Below are 12978 nucleotides of genomic sequence, written 5' to 3'. Positions count from 1 at the left end.
TTTATATATACATAATAAATATACACAGTACACACACATATATTATGTAAGCAAAAATGTTTATTTTGGATCCGATTAATCGCGATTAATTGTTGCCCAGCACTAGTTTTTAATTCACTGATTTAAAAATAATTATATTGTTCATTTTGTAGCTCGTGTAACAGTGGGAGTGGGCTTGGCACTGCTGCCCTGCAGGGTTACTGTACTCACACAGCTGACAGTCGTGATGGTCACAGAACTGGAGATAAAACTCAGGCCGTTGTTCATACTGACATGGAGGGAGGCAGTCCTATGAACGAAAAAGAGACAGACAAAACTGGCTGACTGACTGATTTTATTTCAAATTCTCAAAAGAATGATCCACAACAAGAATTTTTTGTTCAGTCAGGAAATATCTTGTCTATTATATCTTTCAGTACAGTTTAACACATTTTACCATATTCTTCATACCCATTCTGCAGATTTTCCAGCTGAATACAAAAAAGTGTTCCAATTGTGCTAAATTACATATAAAATACACTACCGTTTATTAGCCTGTGTTTGGTACGATTTTTTTTAAGTTATTGAGATGTTCACCAAGGTTACATTTATTTGATCAAAATATAGTACAGTACAATGCAGTAGAAACAATAATACTGTGAAATTACAATTACAAATTACAATTTAATAACTTTTCTATTGTAATATAATTTAGTGTAATTTATTCCTTCAGTCTGCAGTGTCACATGATCCTTCAGAAATCATTCTAATAGGCTGATTTGCTGCTTAAGAAAAATGCAAATAAGAACAATTATTATTTGCATACTTTTATATAATGTGTACTGTCCTGTGAAATCGAAAAAAATTAAGTATAACATAAATTTAAAATATGTGCACCAGTACAATAGAATGAAGTATGATGGGTTATGCAGGGACTTCTGGGAACATCCTTTTACTGTTTCCACTGTACAGTAAAAAGTGACTACATGTAATTATATTGCTTAAATTGATATTTTCTATTAATTTATTTTTTTTGCATTATTTTTACAGGAAAGTTACATAGTCAGTGAATTTACAAAGTTACATTTAGTTTGAAATTATGACCATTTAAAACAATTATGACAATTTACAATGCTTCACAAGCAGTTTAAATTGAAAGTGCTAAAGTGCATGGGAGAAGAGTTACTTTCATAGAGTTACTTTGAGAGAGCTGGGCGTCATTCTGTCCTATTTTTTAATTTGGTCTTGGCTTGTGTGTTTCTCTTTCCATTCTAGCTTTATTTGCTTCAGTTGAAGAGAAAGTTTCCAGCAACACTTACGTTCCCTCCTCCTTCAGTACAGGCGCTGGGCAGAGCAGGCATGTGTCTTCAACTACCAGAGGCCTCTTCACTGGGGAATAACAACACACAGAAAAAGCAGCAGCTTGGTGAATGTCCTCAGTTATTCGGTTTCATTTTACAAGGTGTTTGTGGATAATTTAACAGCAGCTCATCCTATAGGCCAGTCTGAACCACCCTTACAAAATAGTTTCACCATGCCATTTAAAAGTTTGGAGTCAGTAAATGAAAAAATAAATAAATAAAACACTTTTCACCAAAGACAAAATAAATTGATCCGTAAAGACATTTATGATGTTACAAAATATTTATTTTTCAAATAAATGCTATTCTTTTGAGCTTTCTATTTATCAGAGTCTTGAATGTATCAATGTCCACAAAAAAATATTAAGCATCACAACTGTTTTCAACATTGATAAGCATACTAATAATAAATGTTTCTTGAGCATCAAATCAACATATTAGAATGATTTCTGAGGGACCATGTGACACTGAAGACTAGAGTAATGATGCTGAAAATTCAGCTTTACCATCACAGGAATAAATTACATTTTAAAATATAGTAAAATAGAAAACAGTTATTTTAAGTTGTAATAACATCTTACAATATTATTAATTTATAATAATTATAATATTATTATAAAACATTACATTAAAAAAAATCTTACCAACCCCAAACATATGAACTGCAGTGTAGAGTCCACCAAAAATAACACAGCATGCAACATTTATTGTTGTTCGTAATGAACTAATCAATAATAAACCAGATTTTATATTTTGGAGAATAATGCGAGTAGTTCTTTTCAAAGGAATAGGTCACCCAAAAATGAAAATTTGCTTAAAATTTACTCACTCTTAGGTCATCAAAGATGTAGATGAGTCTCTTCATCAGAACAGATTTGGAGAAATGTAGCATTCCATCACTTGCTCACCAATGGATCCTCTGCAGTGAATGGATGCCGTCAGAATGAGAGTCCAAACAGCTGATAAAAACATCACAATAATTCACAAGTAATCTATGCTACTCCAGTCCATCAATTAATGTCTTGTGAAATGAAAAGCTGTGTGTTTGTAAAAAACAAATTTATCTTTAAGACGTTTTAGCTTTAAACCTTCATTTCTGTCCAAAATATGAGTCCATAATCCATACTGACACATCCTCCAGTGAAAAAGTCCATCCCCTGTTGTCCTCTCACATCAAAATCCACTGACATATTTGTTTAGACCTGATTTGGACTGTTTCACTTTTAGACAGTGTTTGATCTGTGCATATTTCTCTCCTGATTCTTTTTCAGTGAGAATGCAATATTATGGATGAAGGGCTCATATTTTAGCCAGGAGCAATGGTCTAAACTTAAAATGGTCATAATGATGGATTTGTTTCTTACAAACAAGCAGTTTTTCTCTTCACAAGACATTAATTGATGGACTGGAGTAGTGTAGATTACTTATGCATTATTGTGATGTTTTTAATCAACTGTTTGGACTCTCATTCTGACGGCACCCATTCACTGCAGAGGATCCATTGTATTTCTCCAAATGTGTTTTGATGAAGAAACAAACTCATTTACACCTTGTAAGGCTTGAGAGTAGGGCTGGGTATCGTCCAAAAATGTTAGATTTTCGATATCGATACAGATACCGGTCCGATACCTTGACTTCGATACCATTTCCTGAATAATGCTTCTTTGATACCAGTTTTATGAAATCTGTTTCAACAAGATTACATTACACATTACCTAAAAAAAAGGTTTTTATAGCTTGTTGACAGACTCAAAGACTCTTGATCTCCTGAGCCACTGCACAAAGGAGCATAAAAAAAGCACAAAGGAACAAATTGTAACCAACACAATAAATCAGACAGTGCCAATAGTTTTTAAAAAGTTCAAATAGTTTTCAGTTTCCACATCTTTTAGTACCGCTGGAGCTTTAGAGAGCAGATTGCTCCGTAAGCTTTTGAATCGCTCTCGCAGTACTTTGATGTCAAACACCGATTGATCTGCGCAGTGCCTCATGAAGCCGAACACAGCTAGTGTTTTTCCTTGATTAACCCCTTAGGTATCGAAATTTGGTACCGAACGACAAGATATTTTTCAATACTCAATGGTATTTTTTGATACTCGATGGTTGATACCCTGCCCTACTTGAGAGTAAGTAAATTTTGGCAACTTTTCATTTTTGGGTGAACTATTCCTTTAATGCATAACTCAATGCCATGATTCTAGAGTGTTCTGGGTGATTGCCAGGGTGTTACTATATGGTTCTTAGACTGTTTTGGGTGGTTGCTAGGTGGTTACTTACTGGCTCAAGTCAAGAGAGTCCACCCTCAAGTCTCAATGATATTTTGTTCTGCAGATATGACTCAAGTCCCTCTTGTATTATAAATCTATGGGGTGTTGTTGATAATTTTCTTATAAAATTACACCTCTTCCAAATAAGCCGCATGATTTGAGCTATTATTCATGCTTGTAGCACAGTTCAAGAAAAGTTATGCGCAGAAGTTTGAAAAGCCACTATGTATAAGTAATAGTGATGCTTGCCTTCGCAATAACCACTAATAATTATTTTCAGAAGAAAAACACAGAAACTGTATTGCATATCTTTACCATTTTGGTTCAGCCTAAAACTAAAGGGCAGAATTTTTATTCTCTTGTCATTTTTCCCACATGAAAAATGAGAAACTGGAAAATGTTTGACTCCTAAGTCTATTTATCCTGGCCTAGACCCGTGCGCACACATACTGGTGAGATGGGCTTTGCATTCCCCCGTGCCATCTGATATTCTTTAAGTAAAACAGCAGCTGTGAGAGAAGGATAGATGCTCAGAGCTCAGAAATTATTAGGACATCAGCACCGCAGCAGACCAATTTCTAACCATTTGCTTCCAAGATAAATCCAGCATTCCAAGCGCTGTGCGTTGAGCCATTTTATTTGTTACCCAATATAACAGTTATGCAAGAGTTGTACGATGGAGAGTATAATTTGGCGCTATAACCTAAAAGAATTGAAATTGTTCGCCTAAATGTGAAAAAGAGCTTTGAAGGTACTTTTCATTACATTGGATTAACTCTGCACTTGCTTATCAAACTGATACATATACAAACCAACTAAAAACCTCTAATATGTTTAACAAAAAGTCCTGGTAATATTTTCCATGGTGTGTTTTTAATGCTGTGTGGATGTGTGTTTGTGCACATGTGGTTTGTGTTGAAGTCAAGTCTTGTGATTTACAAGTGCTGCGGTCAACCTTTTTCGGGCGGCATGCTAGCTCACGTCCCATTGTAGAAAACACGACAGCCGTACTGACATTTGGATTCAATTGGTTTCCTTACCATTACAAAAGACAAAAATAAAGCTGTCTGCACTGCCACATGAGCGACGACATTGCTACATTTGCCAGTGAGTTTAGCCTGGCCTGGACTCATCAAATAAAAGTTTCTGTGATTTAACAACTATCACTCTTGTTCCTTATCAATTGAGGAGATCACTGTTGGTTAGCAGCTAATGCTAACACAGGTTAAACCTTTAATAACTCAGCAGCTGGCAGTGTAAGGAACAGGAATGGTTCTGTGCTGTTTTCACTTACTCACGGTGAGGGTGTTGTTGATACGGAAGCTGCAAAGGATTCTGTTCACATCGCGGGCATGAAGGAATCCGTTCCCTCGAACTACCACCTCAAAGGATTCTGGGATACAGGAAAGACATTGTGTTTGATGTTAAATACATGTTGTGTCCTGATTTAAAAAAAAAAAAAAAAAAAAAATCAGGGCTCAATGGTAAGGATTTTTTTCTACTGGCCCAGTTGGGCCAATGGTTCAAATTTTTATTTGCCGCGCCAACGTTTTCATTGGCCCTGCCACAAAAAAACAAAAAAACAAATAGTTGTTATTGTTTTTGACCCATGTTATCTTGTATTCTAATGAATAAGCTTATATGATATCAAAATTTTAAATACCGGTTAAATTTTACAATTCTCAATTCCAATTTCAATACCACAGCAAAAACTACTAGCCTTACAAATATAAAGTTCAAACATTATTAAAGACAAGTGAACAGTCTGTAAATAAGAACAAATGAAAAAAATCACAAGCAATACCACAAATAAATAAACAGAACAAAGATACAAATTAAACAGTGCTTTTGGTTTTTAGGTTTGTAGGTGTTCAGGTACAGAAATTAATAATCAAATGTAAAATAACATTGCATACTCTTCACTGTATAAATTAAATATAGATTAAAGTTATTCAGTCAAGTGCAGTAAGTGATTTTTTTTTTAACATTATTATTAAGGACACCGAGAGCAGTTTGTAAATTAGGCACGGTCACTTTAAGAGAAAATGCATGGATCAAATATAATGATAAACATCCAGTTTATTTCCAGTGACAGATCCGGCGACTGTCTCGAACGTCTTTCACGCTGGTCCCGGGCCATCGTGCAGTCCTTATTGTTGAGTCCTGAATTTGCAATCCTATATGACCATTCAGACTGAAATGCACTTCCAAAAATCCCATTTTAACATTTTAGGTTTGTATCGGTTTTGTAAAATTCAGATTTCATGTGGTGTTTTGCGGTTGCATATGACAAAAAAAAGTTTTGATTGTTGCCTGTCTGAACTAGGTCTTTGCTTCAGGCCTGATGTCTGTTTACCTCCTGCACAAATACTTGAGGGCTCCACAGCGAGGATCTCTATACAGGATCTCTTCAGGATCTGAGGCAAGAAAAGACGAATGCATTTGTATTTGAATGTTCTAAGCAAATCATAGATGTCCTTTTTTTTTTTAAAAGGAGCATGTCATTGCTCCTTTGATACATCAATAAAATCATCAATAGAAAGAAATGAGAGTAGCTGTAACTGAGTTAAATGTCATTCCATCCACTCACCGAATCAATGACCCCTTGCAGGGCTTCAAAGCCATCATTAACAGGAAAGACGTGATCTTTGCTGTCAGCTATTGTTGCCAGCTGCGACCGAATTAGAAATCATGAAAAATGCTTCTGTAATTCTTTTGTTCTTACATTGTATTTCAATTACTGAAAGATCAAGATTGTGGTGACCTGCTCACAATGAATAGACAAATCATTCTGACCTGTATGCAGAGGCCACCTCACCTGGGTTTCATTAAAGTCTTTCACTCCAACACAGTACACGGAAGCTCCCAGCTGACGTGAACGACCAGCCTGCCATTTGAACACATTAAAGAAAGGGATCAGAACAATTTATTGAGTTGCAAATATTCGGTCATTAGAGTCAGCTCATGTGAAATATCAGACTATGCAAATATGATCTAGATAATAAAGGAGCCACAGTCTGAGAGAAAGAAGGCCCAAGGTTCAGTTTATTTTATAAATAGCTGCTGACTTTGCGGGTAAAGTCACAGCTAAAGATTGTTGGTTTGAAGTACATTTTTTCATGCTCGGGGAGAAAGAATAGGACAATATGTCAGTTCTGTAAAAATATCCAAGGTCTAAGGTCTCACCTCTCTGGCTGCCAAGTCAAATTCATTCTCGCGCAATTCTCCATCTGTCAGAGCAATGATGACACTCGCTGTGCGGTATCCTAACAGCAAAAAGAGAGAAACTAATAGTCACAGAACCTCTGAAAACTGTACAGAGCATGAATAATTCAACGACTTTCAGGGTTGGCGATTTATTTATTTATTTAAGAATTGCTGTCTGTAATTTCTTGGAGTAGGCTAAGACTGAAGTGACATGATCGGAGCTGCTTTTATCGTTTACCATTTACATGCGAATGCCCGCGTTAACATGCAAATCCCCATGTTAACAAACTTTCAAGACTTTAAAACTTTCACGTTCATAACTGACCAACTTCTAAAAAGAAGTTTATAGTTGTCTTTGTAAAGGAATATGTAGCGTTGGAGCCGCTGCTGTGACGCTGTACCAGGGCCGTCCTTAGGGGGGTGCAACTGGTGCGCTTGATGGGGCCCCGCGGACCGAGAGGGACCCCCTCCCTATCTCGCACCGGGCCCCACATCAGCTAAGGACGGCCCTGCACTGTACTAACGTTTCCAGTGTGAATACTCTCGGAAGTCTGCAGCTGCAGTGACGATGTAGTTACGTTGACGCGAAGCTCAAGCTGTCAAGTGGTGTGAAACAGGCGTAATCATTCTTTGAGGTTCGTTTCGAGTCTCACGCAGTTAGCTAACCGTCATCTGTCATTAACATGTTTTAAACTTTCTTTGTGATATCCAACATATAATATAATATAATATAATATAATATAATAAAGACAGTAGCCAACTTATGTTTTGTCGATAAATGACTAAAATTGCGGTCACAATGGTGAAATTTCACGGACCACAAAAAGGTCCATTGAGTATTGTCAAGAGTGTAGAAATGTATGAAGCACAGCTTGCACAGAAGTCGCTTTCAAACCATGCCACAATCAGTTTTCAGAACCTAAAATTTGCGTGTGGAATTTGGAAACACCCACGAAGTTCCCTCTTGCGTCGAGTTTTATTGAAATTGCTGTAAGGCTATATTTCGTAAATATGACCACATCTTAATTTAACTTTTGAAGTTGTTGTAGCTCTGTTGAAAAGTATATATAGTAGACTATACTTTAAAAATCAATCAATCTAAAGATTTAAAATGTCTGGTCAATATCATCTGTCACCTCAGAAGCCATCTAAATGTGATAACGTACCGTCACCTGTTCCGTAGTATATCTGCTCGCTTGCCTAAAAAACACATAAATATTTGTTTCAATGAACAGTGCTTTTGTTCATATGTACTTTATTGGAAGCAGTGGTGACAAAAAACCTCTTACCCTCTGAAAACCTTTGTGCATGAAGGTATCTCCACCTGGTAAGACTCGCTGAAGTTCCTCCAGCCCAGCACGAATCTGATCCCTGAACATTCAATTTTTGCCTTTTGACATTTTGTACTGCTTTTTGTTTAAATAATTAATAAAACATAGTTAAGAAGACAGTTAAAAATTAATGTAATTAACTCTTTTATTTTTATTTGGACCAGCTAAGCCAAAACCAAAACAGCGGTCACCAGCATTAAGCTTGGACCAGCATGGGAATGAGTGCTCCCTGCTCTTCTGGATTTGTTTGATAAACACAAGATACAAATAAAACTGACAGCAGGTACAAAGAAATTAAAGTAATCGAAAGATTTTCAGTCAGAGTTGTTGATAGTATGAAATCACAGTATGTGCTCTGAACTCTTGCCTGTCTTCTGTCAGTTTCATCAAGATCCTTCCCTCCGTTGAAAAGACTATGAAGGACATACGGAGCTGGGGGCTGAAGACAGAGCATAATAGGTAAGATTTTCTTTTTTTATTTATAGACCATTCATGCTATTCATGCTGCTGTTGCCCCCAAGCTGACATTAATTGGGCCTAATAGGATTTCCATTATAGCTATTTTTGCTATACAAGCTGTCATGTCCTTAGCATTTAAATTGGCTTTGCAGCCTTATAATTATATTTTATGATATTGTTCGGACAGTGGCTGGCAACTAAAAATTGTTTACTGCAGTGAAGTTTTTTTTTTTTTTGACAATTTCATTTCAACCACAACAGAACAACTTCCTAAAACTTTGTTACATACCTGAATTTTTAAATAGATTATAATAATGACAGTAAACTGATTGCACCTGATGAACTTGTGTGCAAGGTGATCAACAAAGTAGTAGATCTCATTCCAGTGGTGCTGTACACTTCCAGACCTGAAAATGAAGACGGGTTATGTCAAAGACAATACAGATTTTACGCATTGAGGAATTCAGTATTAGGATCACACAAAATAACCGTGCAGTCATCCACAATTTTTTTTCATACAGTGAAAAAAATAAGCGACACTAAAAATGTATACATTTAATTTCATTAGGTAAAATATCAACTAAATGGAAACAAATACTGCAGGAGCTTTTTTTCACACCTAACTTTTCTTCATATTTGCTTAGTGAGTGTTTTGGTGATTTTATTGGACATACTATATTGGACAAAGTAAAGGTTAGTTCCTCTTGTTTAGTGTTGTTTATTATTTAAAACAAATGTTTTTTTTTCCTGAAATGTTTTGCTTATTTTGCTTATAAAGTGTTTTATCTATTTTTTTTATTTTTTTGCCAAATGTCACTTAGTTTGATATTTTGACATCTAATCCATTGACATTCATTAAGTATTGCTTAAGAGTCCAAATACTTTCTTAGGCCACTCTAAAAGAAATCAACAACCTTGAAGCATAGAAAGTTATGGAATTAACACATATAATGGATTTTGCACCGTTTTTCAGTGCAAGAGGTCATGCCGGTGAATCTTAAAGTTATGATTTGGTTAAAAACACCTTGTGCCGCATTGACACATTGGGAAAGAGCATCACAAGACATCACAGGTCTATGTGACATCTCAGAGGAAATAAGGCCTGCATCAGCTGTCTAACACCAGAAGGTGTGACATTTATGACTGCAGTCTGAGACGTTACATCATCTGCCACAGTAATGCATCGACCCTAGTTTTGAGGGGGAAAAAAACTCTTCTGAAAAAAAAAAACAATTTTCTTTTTTTAGAATTTCACATGATGGCTTATATCCACATAAGGATTAAGCTGCTCATATGTTGTGGTGGTGGTTTTTCACTGAAATTACACCCTCCTGACATCCTATTTAAGGATTATCTCAAGATTCATTACAGATTTACATGGCAGTATGTCCTTGTCCACGACAGTCTTAAAAAGTAGCTTCTGACAGAGAATGATATCTGAGCAGCTAGTCACTAACTCTGTTAAGTAGGCTTCTTTAATGGCTCAGCTTGTGTAATAGTTCATCTGGCCGGGCAATTGCGGTGGAGACGAATCAAAAAAGAATGCTAAGCTTACGTAAGCAACATCGAAACCATCCAAAGTCAGTATAAGCTTTTCTCCGTGCACATCCACCCCCACAAACACACCAGTGCTGCTAATTCAGTCTTTATAAATTCAACAGATGGTGATGCACATTATTTTTAGAATGTGGACAGTCTATTAATTCTATTGCTGTTCTTTTTTTAATTTTTAATTTTTTTATTTTTATGTAGATATGGACAAGACCAGACCACCTTGCAGCATATCAACATTGTGCCTGTACTCTGCACTGTTCCAACAGGAAACTGAAACTTGCATTGTTAGTTAATTCTTCACTATGACCTACAATCATCACTGAAAAGACTTTACCATAGTCTGGGCCGTTGTCCTACACAGCGAAGGCATTGTTTTAATCCGCCACCAAAGAGAAATCCAAAGATTTGCATGCATATTAAATTTGATTAATGTACTCTAAATTCATCAAAGGGTTTGCACTGTTCACATGTCTAGAGTTTATCTTTGTTTTTAAATGAAGAATATTACTGGCATTACTAAACAATGGCATACATTCTCCACTTCTCTCTCCCTCCCCCCAGTCTCTTTCTCATTCCCATTTCATTTGTGTTCAGATACGAACTCTGCTTCAAAACAGCTCTGAGGCTTTGGAACATCTGGCCCTGCTGGTGAAAAGGTTCAGCACATGAGAAATCCAAACACCCTTGAATGCTATACTCAGATACCCTCACCTTCACCTCATGACACCCACATCAAAATGCTAGGCGTTTCTATGGAATAATGACCCTAAAATTATTTCAGACTGTTGCATTTGTTCTTGAACTGAATATATTAAATATACTAAGCAACCAAACCCAGGGCAAACCATCATTTAATAGAGCTAGACAAAGTAAAATAATAATTTAAACCCAAAATATCCCACAACCATAGTGTAATCTGAAAGAACTCTCATAGTGTATTTTTCAACACCCTTAAAAGATGACTTTAGTGTGCAGGTTTTCTTTTTGTCTTTGCCAAGCTCTTTCTGTTTTCTGGAGGTGGGCTGTTATCCTCATAGTTACTATTTTATGGTAAATGGTTACATATGCATCCACATAGCAATTAAAAAATGCAAAAGAAGAGCTAGTGCTGCAGCACAGTTCTGTGTTTGAGGATTTTGGCTGCGTAAGTGGAGCTTGTATAATTTAGTATAAGTGTACACTTAAGTATAAGTGACAGATGAGATGACCATGTGTATATGTTTTCATGGTTTCTCACAAAACTGCCTAGGTGATACAGGAGCTGACCCTCTGAGACACCTAAGATATGCTGCAGAGAATAGAAATGTTAGGTAAATTATACATTTCAAAGACCTTCAGATTGCAGATGGATTATGCCAGATATATGGGCACATTCAAACCTCATGTTTCACACATGATTGGCAGCAGCAAGAGCATGAGAGACTGTAATGATGCTCCATGCTGCCTGATGTGTCTCTTTGGAGACCTACAGTAATAGCTATGAATGCCTGCTTGACTTTTGGTCATCTAACCAGCAACAGATTCTCAGGTGTCATTTCTTAAGACACTCACAAAGCTTATGGTAATTAAAAAACAAAACAAAAAAAAAACTCACTTGTCCAGCACAAAGTAAAGGTCAAACCCTCCATAGCATGAGGACCCAGCCTCCCAGCGTTCATAGCTTTGTCCAGCACAGTGGCTGAGCCTCAGGATAAGGATCACAAACAAGCCTATAAGCAGCCTTTCACCTCCACGCCAGTCCATGGACATTATTCCAGTCTGGTAATTGCAACCTTCCAAAAGTCAATGGCAATTCCCAGCAAAGCCTCAAACCAAAACATCCAACTTCGGTGGAGATGATTTCCTCTGCAGCCTCTGTAGTCTCTGATCCATCCAGGTTGGAGCAGGTCTGGTCTCAGTGCATGTCTGTGGCGGAGTCCCAGAGCTCCAGTCAGACTGGCCTGAATCACTCCCTCACAAAAGACACACGCTCAAATAGCTCTAATGCAGCTGTGCTGTTGCCACAGATGTGTTTCAGGCTTCTAGAAATGCTGGCCCTCAACGTGCCCTTGAGGCATATGTTGAACGTGATTTGAGTCGCGTGAAAAACTTGAAAACTTCATAAAATAATTTTATTCTGTCTGGTGTTGTCTGGATCTCTGTGAAAATGGGAATTTATCTTGAATAGGAAGGGGGAGTGACATGGATACTTTTTGGAAAAACGTTGAGAACAGTTTTACACTGACTCTCTCTCTCTCTCTCTCTCTCTCTCTTTCTCTCTCTCTTCAGTCTCTTTTTTGCTCTCTCCTCTTTTCCCAAATGGGCTTTTTGTTGAGGGTATTGTTCTTATCTACTGCCACAGTGTGGTGACTTTTATAAATTCATTGGTGGCAAAGAATTGTTTATTCCTGTAATCATTGTTTGTTTTCTTGCAAGAAGAAAATTTATACAAATTATTTTAATTTAAATAATTATTGTTTATTAAAAATATATATAAAAAATGCAATAAACATAAATTAAGAAATAAATTAAGAATCCTGAATTAATTATTCTTATGAACCAGTTCTTTTCAATCAATCAAAAACATGTTACTTGCGTAACCCATGTTCCCTGAATAGTGAACGAGCCGCTGTGTAGCAATGACGCAATGGGAGCGGTGCTGAATGTCTGAAAATGGGAATGGGAATGATAAACCACACACGCCAAGCTAAGCACTGCTGCATCTGGCCTAAAGAGTGGGAACCAAACTAAACTCAGATGACTGAGTTCATGTACAAAGGGCCTGGGAACCAGGAGCCGCATCCAAATCCAGGTTGTAAAACCTGATAAAAGTGTGCGGGG

General features: G+C 36.8%; 1 protein-coding gene across 1 annotated transcript in view; it reads right to left on the bottom strand.

Annotated features, from left to right (window-relative positions):
- antxr1b (ANTXR cell adhesion molecule 1b) overlaps positions 1 to 12227 on the bottom strand; it is a 24785-nt gene extending 12558 nt beyond the window's left edge. The window contains exons 1-12 of the mRNA XM_016447174.1: positions 11753 to 12227; positions 8940 to 9011; positions 8513 to 8584; positions 8104 to 8185; positions 7981 to 8014; positions 6794 to 6873; positions 6426 to 6494; positions 6198 to 6278; positions 5964 to 6024; positions 4902 to 5000; positions 1299 to 1368; positions 211 to 289 (exon numbers count right to left, since the gene is read on the bottom strand). Of these exons, the coding sequence (XP_016302660.1) occupies positions 211 to 289; positions 1299 to 1368; positions 4902 to 5000; positions 5964 to 6024; positions 6198 to 6278; positions 6426 to 6494; positions 6794 to 6873; positions 7981 to 8014; positions 8104 to 8185; positions 8513 to 8584; positions 8940 to 9011; positions 11753 to 11907 (954 nt within the window). The 5' untranslated portion in view covers positions 11908 to 12227. The remainder of the gene's footprint in view (positions 1 to 210; positions 290 to 1298; positions 1369 to 4901; positions 5001 to 5963; positions 6025 to 6197; positions 6279 to 6425; positions 6495 to 6793; positions 6874 to 7980; positions 8015 to 8103; positions 8186 to 8512; positions 8585 to 8939; positions 9012 to 11752) is intronic.
- Positions 12228 to 12978: the final 751 nt, after the last annotated feature.

The sequence above is a fragment of the Sinocyclocheilus anshuiensis genome, unplaced genomic scaffold (assembly GCF_001515605.1).
Source record: "Sinocyclocheilus anshuiensis isolate Anshui unplaced genomic scaffold, SAMN03320099.WGS_v1.1 scaffold343, whole genome shotgun sequence".
Taxonomy (NCBI): Eukaryota; Metazoa; Chordata; class Actinopteri; order Cypriniformes; family Cyprinidae; genus Sinocyclocheilus; species Sinocyclocheilus anshuiensis.
The sequence above is the reverse complement of the archived record's forward strand: the minus strand, read 5'-3'. Positions and strand labels throughout refer to the sequence as shown.